Source organism: Podarcis bocagei (assembly GCF_964188305.1).
Source record: "Podarcis bocagei genome assembly, chromosome: 16".
In the NCBI taxonomy this organism is placed as follows: domain Eukaryota; kingdom Metazoa; phylum Chordata; class Lepidosauria; order Squamata; family Lacertidae; genus Podarcis; species Podarcis bocagei.
Genome location: NC_138142.1, coordinates 32,741,760 through 32,756,320, shown reverse-complemented (window position 1 = coordinate 32,756,320; position 14,561 = coordinate 32,741,760). Strand labels below are relative to the sequence as shown.

General features: G+C 45.8%; 2 protein-coding genes across 3 annotated transcripts in view; both read left to right on the top strand.

Moving 5' to 3' along the window:
- The window catches only part of LBHD1 (LBH domain containing 1), a 109,441-nt gene that overhangs the window by 8,073 nt on the left and 86,807 nt on the right, over positions 1-14,561 (top strand). The gene's annotated exons all lie outside the window — the stretch shown is intronic.
- BSCL2 (BSCL2 lipid droplet biogenesis associated, seipin) overlaps positions 1-14,561 on the top strand; it is a 32,087-nt gene that overhangs the window by 14,165 nt on the left and 3,361 nt on the right. For both annotated transcript variants that reach the window (XM_081173358.1, XM_081173357.1), the window contains 6 exons: positions 160-303; positions 4,954-5,088; positions 5,996-6,093; positions 6,775-6,916; positions 7,831-7,906; positions 9,726-9,806. In XM_081173358.1, coding sequence (XP_081029484.1) covers positions 160-303; positions 4,954-5,088; positions 5,996-6,093; positions 6,775-6,916; positions 7,831-7,906; positions 9,726-9,806 — 676 coding nt within the window. The remainder of the gene's footprint in view (positions 1-159; positions 304-4,953; positions 5,089-5,995; positions 6,094-6,774; positions 6,917-7,830; positions 7,907-9,725; positions 9,807-14,561) is intronic.

Here is a 14,561-nt window from a genome sequence, read left to right as displayed (position 1 = left end):
AGGCTGCTGCTGCTGCTGCTGCTGCCGCCCTTAAGTTGAGTGCAAAGCCAGCCTTAAGATGTTATTTAACGAAGGACCCTAGAATTCCACTGATTAAATGTGAGGGTGTGTGGGTGTGGGTGTGTGTTGGTGTTTCTCTATCGCCTTCTCTGCCCTCAGGTCCTCATGTACGGCCAACCGTACCGCATCTCGCTGGAATTGGAGCTGCCCGAGTCGCCGGTCAACCAGAACCTGGGGATGTTCATGGTGGTCATTTCGTGTTACACCAAAGGTGGCCATATCATCTCCTCTTCGGCCAGATCGGTATGTCCAGGATTTGCGGGGGAACTGCGTGGGTGGAGGGGGAGCGGCTGAGTGATGGCTTCTCCCCAGTGACCTTTGGCTGAAGTGATGACAAGAGAACTGGCCTTTTCTCCAGTATTCCCCCTCCCCGTTAATTGACCCCCCCCCCTTCCAGGAAGCCTGCCCGGAGCCAGCCTTGCCATCATTTCAGCAATGGGCAGGTGTGTTTTTGTTTTCCCAGGCTTTGGGCAGCACCGGTGATACATACTTGAGGGTATAGGTAAAGGTAAAGGTAAAGGTACCCCTGCCCGTACGGGCCAGTCTTGACAGACTCTAGGGTTGTGCGCTCATTTCACTCTAGAGGCCGGGAGCCAGCGCTGTCCGCAGACACTTCCGGGTCACGTGGCCAGCGTGACGAAGCTGCTCTGGCGAGCCAGCACCAGAGCGGCACACGGAAACACCGTTTACCTTCCTGCTAGAAAGCGGTATCTATTTATCTACTTGCACCCAGGGGTGCTTTCGAACTGCTAGGTGGGCAGGAGCTGGGACCGAATGACGGGAGCTCACCCTGCTGCGGGGATTCGAACCGCCAACCATGCGATCGGCAAGTCCTAGGCGCTGAGGTTTTACCCACAGCACCACCCACGTCCCTTGAGGGTATAGGGCAGTATAAAATTATTATTATTATTATAAATTTAAAGCATTGCATTTGTTTTTACTGTTTATGTACAGATTTTATGGTATTTTTTAGTCTGTTAATAATAATAATAATAATAATAATAATAATAATAATAATAATAATTATTTTTATTTATACCCCGCCCTCCCCAGCCAAGGCCGGGTTCAGGGCGGCTAACAAGCAATAATAAAAACAAGTTGAATGATTACAACTTAAAAACAAAATTAAAATACAACATTAAAATACTGAAACATTAAAATATTAAAATGTAGCCTCATCGCAGGAGGAGAAAGGAAAAGAAAAAAGAAAGAGGGGGAGGGAATCAAATTGGCTCCAAGCCAAAGGCCAGGCAGAACAACTCTGTCTTACAGGCTCCGCGGAAAGAAATCAGATCCTGCAGGGCCCTGGTCTCATGAGGCAGAGCGTTCCACCAGGCCGGAGCCAGTGCTGAAAAGGCCCTGGCTCTGGCTGAAGCTAATCTAACCTCCTTAGGCCCAGGACCACTAGGGTGTTGCTATTTATGGACCTTGAGGCTCTCTGTGGGGCATACCAGGTGTCCATGCGGTCATTTTACAATTTGTTGTAAATTGCTTTGTGCCTTTTTTAGTGCAAAGCAATGTTCAACTTTAATAACCCTAAACATGACACAACCAGCGCTGCATTTTTGTTTTTATTTTAGGAACAAACATACCTGCTTCTAGCTGTGTATGCAAAGAGCTTGGACTGCTGTGTACATTCGGCCTTAGCTTCTCTCCCCTTCCCCATGCTGGCTGGGGCTGATGGGAGTTGTAGTTCAAAACATCTGGAAGGCACCAAGTTGTGTTTGTTGGGAGCAAAATGCTGCACCTGACAGTCTGACCCCTAACCAGTGGCGTAGCGTGGGTTGTCAGCACCCGGGGCAAGGCAAGTAATTTGCGCCCCCTAACCCGTGGATTTGCGCCCCCTAACCCTAACCCCCAGATGTTGCGCCCGGTGCGGCCGGCCCCCCCTACACCCCCCACGCTACGCCACTGCCCCTCACTGCATGATTCGTTTTAAATATATATATATTAAATTCAAAATTTATAATAACACAAAGAGAATATTCAAGCAAACCAACAGGGACGAGCCACGGACAATATAAATTTGACTACAGCAACAAAACAAAAGCCTGCAAGCTGTTTGTGTATCAACAATCAAGGATCAAGTCAATTGACAAAAGCATGTTAAAGTCTGAAAAACTGAAGAGTAGGTTGTTGAACCGCTCTTGGGCAAGAATTACTAAAGGGAATAAAAGGCAGTCAGTCATCATAGAATTTATCTTTGTTAAACTCACCCCTTGTTACTTCAGTGTTTCCTTAACTTTCCACACCCGACGCTGCATATTTTAATTGACAGCCACTTTACCACAAGTGTACAGTTTCCATTCCATCAACCGCCAAAAGATGAAGGGTCAGTGGTTTAAATATTATATTGGCTCCTCAAATCAATGAGAGTGGAGCCAATTCTGCCTCTTTCTTACGCTTGATCCTTAATAATGTCAGCAATTCAATTATTCCATTTCTATGTTAAAATTATATTAAGTAATGGAAACAAAGTGCCATCCTTGAAAAGCCGTCCAGTGAACCTGGAGAAGGGCTTCTGAAGAGGAGGGAATAGCACAGTTCAAAGCACATTTCCGTTGTATTGGTGATGGATCCAGGCCACCTTCTCACATACGAACCTCTCCAAATGTAAGATCTTCGGGCGGGGCAGGGGGGTCTGTAATCTTTATAGAAAACAACAGCTGATTGCACAGCACATGGTCAATAGCCAAAGTGAAAGGAAAGCTTATTGATTCATTCTCTATCTCTGCCTGTTTTCTCCAAAGAGGCTTCCCAATCGCTTGGGTCTGTAGTCCCAAGTGCAGAGCTTACACTGTTTGGTTGGCTATCATCCAAAAAGCTTTCTTTTAACTTTTGGAACACACTATCTACAGCTTTTAAGGCAAGATGGGTAGATTTTATGAGGGGCAACAGCTAAGGCTAGATTAGATTGGCAACCTCAGGGGTGTTTAAAGCCCTAAACGGCCTCGGTCCTGTATGCCTGAAGGAGCGTCTCCACCCCCATCGTTCAGCCCAGACACTGAGATCCAGCACCTTCTGGTGGTTCCCTCATTGCGAGAAGTGAGGTTACAGGGAACCAGACAGAGGGCCTTCTCGGTAGTGGCGCCCGCCCTGTGGAACACCCTCCCTTCAGATGTGAAAGAAATAAGCAGCTATCTTCTTTTTAAAAGACATCTGAAGGCAGCCCTGTTTAGGGAAGTTTTTAATATTTAATGCTGTATTGTTTTTAACACTTGATTGGAGGCTGGCTGGGGGGGCTCAGCCAGATGGGCGGAGTATAAATAATAAATTGTTATTATTGTTATTATTATTATTATTTAAATATTGTGCCACGTTGCAAGCAGCCATGCTCAACAACTCTCCCCCCCCCACTTAAGTCTTGGAGTGTGAAATAGACTGTGATGCAGAGGAACCTATAAATATCATTGGCTAGATGAGAGTTGAGGACTCTGTGGCCCTGCAGATGTTGTTGGACTCCATCTCCCATTATCTCTGTCCAGCGGTCATGCTGGCTGGGGCTGATGGGAACTGAAGTCCTGCAGTACTATTGAACTACAACTCCCACCATCCCTGATGGGAGCTGGAATCCAGTATCTGGTGGAGCACAAAGTCCCCACTTCTGTACTAAATAAAAGAAGGTTGCTTGACTTACATTTTGGGAACTGGAAATGAGCGTTCCGTAGTGTGGGCAGGTGTCCATGCAGTCATTTTTAAATTTTTATTTTACCATTGAACTATCCCTAGGCTTGGAAGAAGCTGCCATACCAGGTGGGATACAAAATCTTTATAAAAATCCACCCTGCACCCATCATGGTGCACCTCCAGCGCATTGGCTTTTTTAAAATAAGAAAAAGATCGTTAGCAACCTCAGGGGTGTTTAAGGTAAAGGTAAAGGGACCCCTGACCATTAGGTCCAGTCGTGGACGACTCTGGGGTTGCGGCGCTCATCTCGCTTTATTGGCCGAGGGAGCTGGCGTACAGCTTCCGGGTCATGTGGCCAGCATGACTAAGCCGCTTCTGGGGAACCAGAGCAGCGCACAGAAACGCCGTTTACCTTCCTGCTGGAGCGGTACCTACAGTGGTGCCCCGCAAGACGAATGCCTCGCAAGACGGAAAACTCGCTAGATGAAAGAGTTTTCCGTTTTGGAGGTGCTTCGCAAAACGAATTTCCTATGGGCTTGCTTCGCAAGACGACAATGTCTTGCGAGTTCCTGCTGGTTTTTTCCCCTTTCCCCCCACTTTTTCTAAGCCGCCAAGCCGCTTATCAGCTGATCCGATCAGCAGATAAGCTGCTAAAAGCCGCTAATAGCGCTAATCCGCTGATCCGTCAATGGGCTTGCTTCGCAAGACGAAAAAACCGCTAGACGAAGAGAATCACAGAACGGATTCTTTTCGTCTTGCGAGGCACCACTGTATTTATCTACTTGCACTTTGACTGCTAGGTTGGCAGGAGCAGGGACCGAGCAACGGGAGCTCACCCCGTTGCGGGGATTTGAACTGCCGACCTTCTGATCAGCAAGCCCTAGGCTCTGTGGTTTAGACCAGTGTTCCCCAACCTTGGGCCTCCAGCTGTTTTTGGACTACAGTTCCCATCATCCCTGACCACTGGTCTTGCTAGCTAGGGATTATGGGAGTTGTAGTCCAAAAACAGCTGGAGGCCCAAGGTTGGGGAACACTGGTTTAGACCACAGCGCCACCCTCTTAAATGTTGCCCTCTTGTGGGATACTCCCTTCCATTCCTCTCCCAACAGCCGGTCAGCATTCTGTGGCCATTCTCACTCTTCACTGGGCTGTTTTGGGGGAACTCTCTCCAGTCCCCTCTAATTTTTCTTTTCCCTAAAAGATGCTTTGCACTCCCTTAACGGTGACCCAGTGACCGAGTCCGCGCTCTCCCTCTCTCCTGACTAGGCAATGCTACACTACCGCTCAAGCCTGCTGCAAATGCTGGACACCTTTGCCTTTGCCAGCCTGTTCTTGGCTGGCTTCACAGAACAGAAGCAGTTGCTGGACGTCGAGTTGTACTCAGACTACAAGGAGGACTCGGTGAGGGGATGGCATTGCTCTTCTCCTTGATTTCCTGCTTCCTCTAGGGAAGACTGTCACTTGTTTCCCATCTCCTGGCCAGTCCTTCATACCTGACAATATTTTTCTCCCACCACCTACTGGGGTAGTTTGCTAACCTTTGGTCCCCACCCTGCACTCAGCTCTCACACTGTGGCTCCTACAAGCTGGCAGCCTTGCTCTGGGTTCGTTACCGTATTTTTCGCTTTATAGGACGCACTTTTCCCCCTCCAAAAATTAAGGGGAAATGTGTGTGCGTCCTATGGAGCGAATGCAGGCTCCTTGGCTTCAGCGATAGCAACGTGAAGCCTCCGAAGCGCAGAGGGAGAGCTCCCCCCGTGCTCCGGAGGCTTTGCGTTGCTTTCGCTGAAGCCTGCAGAGCGAGAGGGGTCAGTGCGCACCAACCCCTCTTGCTCTTCAGACGTCAGTGGGACCTCGCGTTGCGCACCAAAGGCTTCGGGTTCCTTTCGCTGAAGCCGGGAGAGCAAGACTCTCCCGGCTTCAGCAGAGAGGGAGAGCTGCTTAGCGCCCCTTCAGTGAAGTGGGAGGAGCAATGGAAGGGGCTCCGTTTCTCCTGCCGCTTCGCTGAAGGGGCGCTGAGCAGAGAGGGGAAATTTTTTTTTCCCCTGTTCTCCCCCTCCTATGGTCCGGTGCGTCCTATAGAGCGAAAAATACGGTAGATCTCACACGATCTTGTGGGATAATCTGACTTCCTGTGAGAATTTGCTAGTGCATCCCCACAAGCTAATCGCACAAGTTAAATGCATGTAAGACCTTCCTTGGGGAGGGAGGGATGATCTCTTTGCATTTTGGGTAGGCACAGGTCTTTGCTGTTACACTGACACACAAAAGATCAATCGGTGACCTTGGCTTCTCTTTCTGCTTGTAGTACACACCAACAGTCGGTGCCGTGATTGAAATCCAGACCACAAAGATCCAGATTTATGGCGCTCAGCTGCGCATCCATGCCCATTTCACTGGACTGCGGTGAGGACTGTTGTTTATTATCTATATTAGTGTTTTGTAGATTTCTTCAACATGTAAAAATACAATGGACTTGAAGTAGAAATCATTCACAGTTCTACTGCAAGGCAAAGGTGATTCGCAGTTCATTTCACTCGGCAATTGTGGTAACTCCTTCCTTGAGTAGTATGGAAAGTTTTGAACTAATTCAGTGAACTTCGTTAAGCCAAACTAGTTCATTCTAAGCACAGAGAAAAAAGGACAGGCTTGTTTGGGCCTCTGTCCACAGCACACTCCTGGGAGCAAATTGCAGAAGGGACAGTTGCAAAATCAATTTTTAAAAACCACAGAAAAACTATTTTTTAAAAAATGTATTTATACGTCAGCCTTTTCCCTACTTGGAATTAATGGCCATTTACAGCATTTAAAAACAACCATATAAAATACAAAGCAATACAAACAACACTAGATAAAAATGATAATTAAAATATATCAGAGCACAGGTGGAACCAGCAATTGAAACCCAGTTTGCCCTGACAGCAGCCCAGTGACTGACACCTGCTTCTTGGTTTCCAAAGGCCTGCGTTGAATGGGAAGGATAAAAGAGAGGGGACCAGTCTAGCCTCTCTTGCGGGGGGAATTCCACAATATGAACAATGCACCTCTTAACACCTTCCCCTTCCTTCCTGGTCTTGTCTCCCATAGATATCTGCTCTACAACTTCCCGGTGACGTCCGCCATCTTGGGTGTGGCCAGCAACTTCACCTTCCTGAGCGTCATCGTCCTCTTCAGCTACTTGCAGTGGATCTGGGGCACCGTGTGGCCCAGAGAGTCCTTATCGATGCAGGTGAAAGACGGTGCCAAGGACTGGGGGTGAACTGCGTTTTGTAACTTGTCACGGCCCTGGTTGCTTGGCCCAAAAGGAGACATGGTTGGAGCAAGCCCACCTCACCTTTTCTTAAGTCATACAAATGAACCACTATTGCCACATATTGCTTAATATACCAACCTGTACTACTATTACTACTACTACTACTAATTTATTACCTATACCCCGCCCATCTGGCCGGGCCTCCCCAGCTACTCTGGGCAGCTCCCAAGAGAATACAGTGGTACCTCGGTTTACAAACTTAATCCGTTCTGGAAGTCCGTTCTTAAACTGAAACCGTTCTTAAACTGAGGTGCACTTTCCCTAATGAGGCCTCCTACCGCCGGTGTCCTTCCACCATTCGGATTCCGTTCTTAGACTGAGGTAAAGTTTGCAAACCGGGACACTATTTCCAGTTTTGCAGAGTTCGCTAACCGAATTGTTCGTAAACAGAGCTGTTCTTAAACCGAGGTATCACTGTATTAGAAACACGATAAAACATCAAACATTAGAAACTTCCCTAAACAAGGCTGCCTTCGGATGTTTTCTAAAAGTCAGGTAGTTGTTTATTTCCTTGACATCTGATGGGAGGGCGTTCCACAGGGCGCATGCCACTACCGAGAAGGCCCTCTGCTTGCTTCCCTGTAACCTCACTTCTCGCAGTGAGGGAACTGCCAGAAGATCCTTGGAGCCGGACCTCAGTGTCCGGGCTGGATGATGGGAGTATATATATACCAACCTGTACAAATATAACCAGCACAGTATACACTTCCCTCCACCCCTCAGCTGAGTCTCAGTAAAAGAAATCTAAAACTTGGGAGTGTTCAGTTACCAACAAAATTCTGATTTCTGTCCTGTCTTTTTTCTCTCTTCCCCACCCCATCCCCGGGTAGTTATCTGGCAGGGAAAGATCCGGAATGCTTCAAAATTCAGAAGACGTCCGCCGACGGATTGTGGTCCCTAAAGAAGGTACCGTGGAATTGGGAGTCAATTTGTTTTAGGGCTGTTTTGGTGGCACCTTCCCAGGTATGGAGCTTTCCCTTATCCAGTTGTTGCTGGACTCCCAACTCCATCAGCCCCAGGCAGAATGGCCTAATGGTCAGAGATCACAGGAGTTGTAGTCCGGCAACATCTAGTTGTAGTCCGGCTACTCCTGTCTTAGGCCACATTCACACCATATATTTAAAGCGCTATGGTATCAGTTTAAATAGTCATGGCTTCCCCCAGAGAATTAGGGGAGCTGCAGTTTAAGGGTGCTGAGAGTTGTTAGGAGAGTTTTGTTTTCCCCACAGAGCAACTATTCCCCCAGTGGTTCAACCGTCAACCCCTCTTCACAGGGAACTCTGGGAACTGTAGCTCTGTGAGGGGAATTGGTGTCTCCTAACAACTCTCAGCACCTTTAACAAACTACAGTTCCCAGAATTATTTAGGGGAAGCCACCCACCAGTGTTTAAAGTGATATCATAGTGCTTTGAACGTATGAGAATCATCAGCTGCTGATGTTTTCACGTTCTTCTGTTTTCTGGTGAAGACTTTTTGTTTTCCCCTCTCTGAAATTTATTTTTGTTTTCACACTTCATTAAACATAACAAAGCAAACTTCAGCGAGTGCATTGCAAATTTCAGAGTACAACGAATCTCTGTTTCCTTTCAAAGATATATATATATATATATATATATATATATATATATATATATATATATAGCAGCTGAGTCCAGCGCTCCTCACATTTGGTTTATTCATTAAAATGACATCTCTCTCTCAAAAGAACTTTGGGATGCTGGCATTCTAAAAATCACCCTTCTTTTCAGTGCCATTTTAATAACTCTTCAGCATCTTGTATATCAACATTTCAGGCTCTTTTTTATGGCATTTGGCATATATATGATCTTTACAAAGTTGTTTTTTTAAAAAAATGTCTGGGGCTGGGCTGTGGAATCATGCCTGCTGTTTGTTTTCATCTCTGCTCTGTTTCTTGCCTTGTGTTTTTGTTGGATTTTAGAGAGGGTTTTCGTTTTGCTTTGGCATAGCATGGATTTTGTTTCAAAATTGTTTTGACTTCCTTATGTGGGCATCTGCCCAGAGGACCAAGGGAAAGCGATAAATAAAAGGAGCTAAGTTCTGACCTTTACCTGAGGGTGCAAGGCCGCAGGGCCCAGGTTAGTAATGGTTGAAAACCCATTCTCTCCTCTTATTATTAATTTGTTTAGCAGCATTTTTTCAAAACAGAAGTCAAAACAGCCACTGGGATTTCAGGGTAGCGCTCGACAAAGCATTGGGTTGCATCCAGCTTAAGTTCTACTCAAAAGTAGACCCACTGAAATAAATGGGCCCGAAGTTGGCCATGTCCATTGATTTCACTGGTACTGCTGGGAACGACTAACACTGGATTCGGCCCACCATTCCAGGCAAGATTGAAATGATTAGCTGTGAGGCTATGCGACTGTTTTTCAGGTAATAATAATAATAATAATTAATAATTAATAATTAATAATTTATTATTTATACCCCACCCATCTGGCTAAGTTTCCCCAGCCACTCTGGGCTGCTTCCAATCAAGCGTTAAAAACAATACAGCATTAAATATTAAAAACTTCCCTAAACAGGTACTCTTTTTAAATGTTTTAAATGTGTTTTTATTTCATTTCTAATTGTTTCACTACTTTGCTTGCTAACCAGGGCTCCTCTTTGGGAGGAAGGGCAGGATAGAAATTTTAGCAACAGCAGCGGTAACAATGCAACAAATAAAATTATTTTGAACTCTTTTTTTGGTTTCATTCTTCTGCAGGCTCTAAGGAAATAGAGGCTGCTTCACGTCAACCAGAGGATGTGGGGGCTGATGAAGAGGATGACGAATTGTCGAGAGCAGGTCTGCACTTTTTTTTTTCTTTTTCTTTTTAAATAATTTTTATTAACTGGCCAATCACATCAAATTAAATCACATCACATAAATTCCAAATTCCAAAGCCAAATTTTTAAATTTTGTTGGGGGAACCCATACTTCAAGATCCAAAGGGGGATTCAAATCATCTTCTTATTACTGCATTAATGTCCAAATCAGTCCCAATCAGTCCAAACAAAATTCATAGTTCTATCCAATCTTATCTTGGTGTTTCCACATCATATCTTGTTCATATAATTTCTCTTTTTCCTTTACGATCTCTTCTGTTAGTCTCCTTGAGCCGATAAGCAAATGTAATAATCCTGTGTGAATTTCCCGTTCTTCCAATCTAAGTCCAGATGGTTTCCATATATCATCTCCTTCGTAGATAACATCGCTCTTTCCATCATAAATTAGGCAGTTGTCACTCTTAAGTCCCACTGAGGAGTTAATCCACGATATGTAAACAACTCTGTTTCTCTCTTTCTCCTCCCAGACTCAAGAGCTACGACAATGCCTCCCAAAATGGCGATGGCATTTTTAACTGCGTCATTCCAAAACTCTTAACTTTCCAGCTTCGTCTTGGAACATTGCTTTGGTTTGAAAATTTATCTCCACACAGCCTTAAATCCACAGCTTAAGTCCTTAAAACGACATTTCTGACTCATTAGGGGAGGGGATTCTTGTTTAATCACATAGAAAAGTAATGAGGGTTTCCCCCCCCTCCCCCCTCAGTCATTTGCCGTACCGTATCTTGACGTATCTTCTCATATTTTATTCTTGTCTTGTTTTATCAGAGATCTCTTCTGTCAGCAGTCTTTACTCCCCCTCTTTCCTTGAAGTATGTGCAATTTATCTCGTCCAAATTGTTTCTTTTGACGATTCTTGCAGCTAGTGGCGCGGATCAGAGACAGCTTCGAGGAGTGCCGGAATCCCACAGGAGGGCTTTGTGCCTAGTGCCCCCATCCCCACAAATGCGGGGGTGGTATAGGGCACAGCAGGCAAGGGCCGTCCCCCCCCCTCAATCCGGGGGGGGGGGTTAAGGAGGCTAATTACCCCCATCATAGCCTCCAAATTACCTCATGTGGATCGGAGAGATGTTATTGTCAGCCATCTTCCGATGCGCCCCCTAGTGGCCCCCCAGGTCTGCACTTTTTTCGATGCTCTTTTGCCTTTCGGACAATCGCTTTAAATATATATACAATTGCTCTTCTGGATCAGACCAAAGGGCTAGATGGATTAGGAGTTTGTTGCCCACAGTGGCTGTCCAGCTGTCTTGGAGGGGCTAACTTGCTGCTTTCCCCCACTTCCCTTCTAATGCAGACTGCCCTTGAACTCCAAGATGGTTTTGCCTGGCTGCTGGAATGTGTCTTTGAACTCTAATGATGCCTCTCACTTGCCTGGTTGGAGGATATACAGTCATACCTTGAGAGCCAGTGTGGTGTAGTGGTTAAGAGCGGTAGTCTCGTAATCTGGGGAACCGGGTTCGCTTCCCTGCTCCTCCACATGCAGCTGCTGGGTGACCTTGGGCTAGTCACACTTCTCTGAAGTCTCTCAGCCCCACTCACCTCACAGAGTGTTTGTTGTGGGGGAGGAAGGGAAAGGAGAATGTTAGCCACTTTGAGACTCCTTAAAGGGAGTGAAAGGCGGGGTATCAAATCCAAACTCTTCTTCTTCTTCTTGAAGTTGCTTCAGGTTGAGCGCTTTTGGGATCCCCTTCGTATCCAGAGGTACCACTGTACAGTCGTATATCCATTTGACTTCCGAAACGTTCGACTTCCAAAGTGCGGCTCCTGCAGTCAGTTGGAAGCCCCGTCGGATGTTTGGCTTCCAAAAGAACATTCAAAAACCAGAGCAATCGCTTCTGGTTTTCGATCGTTCAGGAGCCAGAACGTTTGACTCCCAAGGTGTTCGGGAGCTGAGGTATGACTGTACAGGGAACCGGACCTGTGCAGAGAGGGGCAGCTGCGTACACTTGCTCCGGGCCTCGGAGGGCTAAGCTGGGCAGGGGGACCTCTAAGGGCCTGCCTGACTTTACATTGTCTTGCCAAGAACGCCATGGGCCTCTCAGCAGCCTGGGGACTCCCGCCCCAGGCCTAAGACAAGCTCTGCACAGGCCTGCAGGGAATTCTGGTGATTTAATGGGATGGAATGGAGTAATCGGGAAAGAGGCTAGCTGGATCCTTGAACAGGAACTGCCCACATTGCAATATTTTGTTTCCAGCTCAGCTCATCTAATTCTCGTTTTCAAACCTGTGTGCTTATGATGTTGTACGTGATCTAAAGGTAGATAAAAATGAGCTTTTTAAAAAAAGAAAAAGAAAGAAAGAAAATATTTGTTTGATCAAAAAGATATAATTGATTAGCAAATAAAGATAAAACAATGCGGTTGTTTGAAATTACACACACACAAAGCAATAAACAATTAAGGATACTAGAGGACAAACAAAACAATTCCTTTTCAACTAGATGATGACTAATTACCGTATTTTTTGCACCATAACACTCACTTTTTTCCTCCTAGAAAGTAAAGGGAAATGTCTGTGCGTGTTATGGAGCGAATGCCTACAGGTGGCGGGGGGGGGGGGATCTGCTGCAGTCGTGAGCAGAGGATCCATGGTTCCCCTTCCTTCCCTCCTCCGTGGCTCGCTTTGAAACAGCAAAGCGGGAGAGGAGCCACTTACACAGGTGTAAGCAGCTCCTGTCTGGTTGGCTGCTTTAAACCGTGCTCTCTGTCCCTCTCTCCTCCCCACTCAGCTCGCTAAATAGCAGCAAAGCTTTTCAGCTCTCTAAGCTGCGGAGGAGGGAGAGAAGCAGAGCCTGCTTGTTTTAAAGGAGCAAAGCGGGAGAGGAGAGGAGCCTTCTCCCCTTATACCCTTCTTCTGCATTATTAGCAGCATCCTTCACACACCCCACGCATACTCCTTGTCCCTTGAGTGCTTTTCCTTCCCTCCCCACTTAAAACGTGGTTACAAAGCACGGATCCACATGGATCCTCAGGATTTTTGCATTGGGCTACCCCAAACTCACCGTCAGATCACATGTCTGTGGCCACAGCATGAACCACAAAAATCATCCACTGTTTCGTTCAGAATAATTTTTTTTCTTGTTTTCCTCCTCTAAAAACTATGTGCGTGTTATGGTCAGGTGCGTGTTATAGAGCGAAAAATACGGTATTTTGTTAGGATAGCAGTGTTCAAATGCCTCTGGCAAAATATGCTACTGCTCAGAAATCGTTTCAGTTTCAAGTGTGAATTATAAGACCTTGAGGACAACATCTTGATATTTATTCTTTAAAAACATATTATTTTTAAGAAGTGCATGTTACTACACGTCCAGTATCAATTATAACGATCAGACTTTTTCTCACGGATTGTGAACGCAACAGTTGACATCTACTTAAACCACACTTTCTTCCAAGTAGTTTCACATACACCCACACACACCTCCAATGCATGGTGAAATCTCGCTTAGTAATTAATTCAGTATATTTATTAGTGGCATTATTTGTATTCAGGTGCCTCAAAGCAATTTGCACGCACACAATGAAATAACATTAAAATCAGATAAAAACAGCAGCAAACTGTTTAAGATACTCATCTGAAAATATATTTTCAAGGGACGAGCCCTACCCACCCCACTGAGTTGGCGAGATGTGGCTACTCTCTGTTCCCTTCCATGCATGATGTATGTCATTATGACGTTAACGTTCTGCAGAAATTAACCTCTGGACCAATTTCTCAACATAACTTGTATCTGGATCTTGTTTTCACTCCATCTGGACAGGCACTGCGCCAGCTGCCTTAAGATTTCGTAATTATGCACAACATGAAATGGCCCTGTCTTTGGTTTTTATCTTGAACCCACTGAAAATAAATTGGGTAATCTTGTATTGTAGTGTGTGAAGGGCGAAACCTCCTCCTGCAGCCCATCCCTGGGTCTCTGTTCGAAGTTCGTGGTTTTAAAAGCCTTGGACGTGCCCCTTCACCTGCTGGCAAGTTGCAAGGTCCCAGTTGTGTAAGCTGTCCATACACACACACACACAGAGTGAGAGTTGTCTTTCTTTGTACCTTCTCCAGCTTTTATGATATCCAGAGCCAAATCTTAAAACCCTTTTTAAAAATAAAATTTTATTAGCTTTTTGCACAAAATTTGACATTGTTCATTTCACTGTCAATTTAATAATTTCTTACGCTTGGACTTCCTGTCCTTACATCCATAATGTCCCTGTTGCGTTCCTTTTATCTGCTGCCATAACTGCCATTTATTTTCTGTTGTATTATAGCTTACGTTTGTTCATTTATTCTAAATAATTTCTAATTTCAAATCTGAACTAAATTTTAAATTCCGGTCTGTTTGCTATAATGCAGGGACAGGGAATCATTTTTGTCCCCAGAGCCGCATTGCCTTCTGGGAGCCACATGCCAGTGGTGGGAGGGGCAGCAAATTTAAATGTTCACCTTTGTGCGGTGGGCTGGTTTCTATATGCATCCATCCAGACATGCAAGAGGCATTACTGGAGTTCAAGGACCCATTCCAGACAGGCAGAAAATACTGAAGGAGGGTGCGAAGTGAGGCTGGCAAGGCACGTGGCCTTAGGATTGTGGCCTGAGGCTCCCCACCTCTTCTGTACAGTGGTACCTCGGGTTAAGGACAATTCGTTCCGGAGGTCCATTCTTAACCTGAAACTGTTCTTAACCTGAAGCACCACTTTAGCTAATGGGGCCTCCTGCTGCTGCCGCG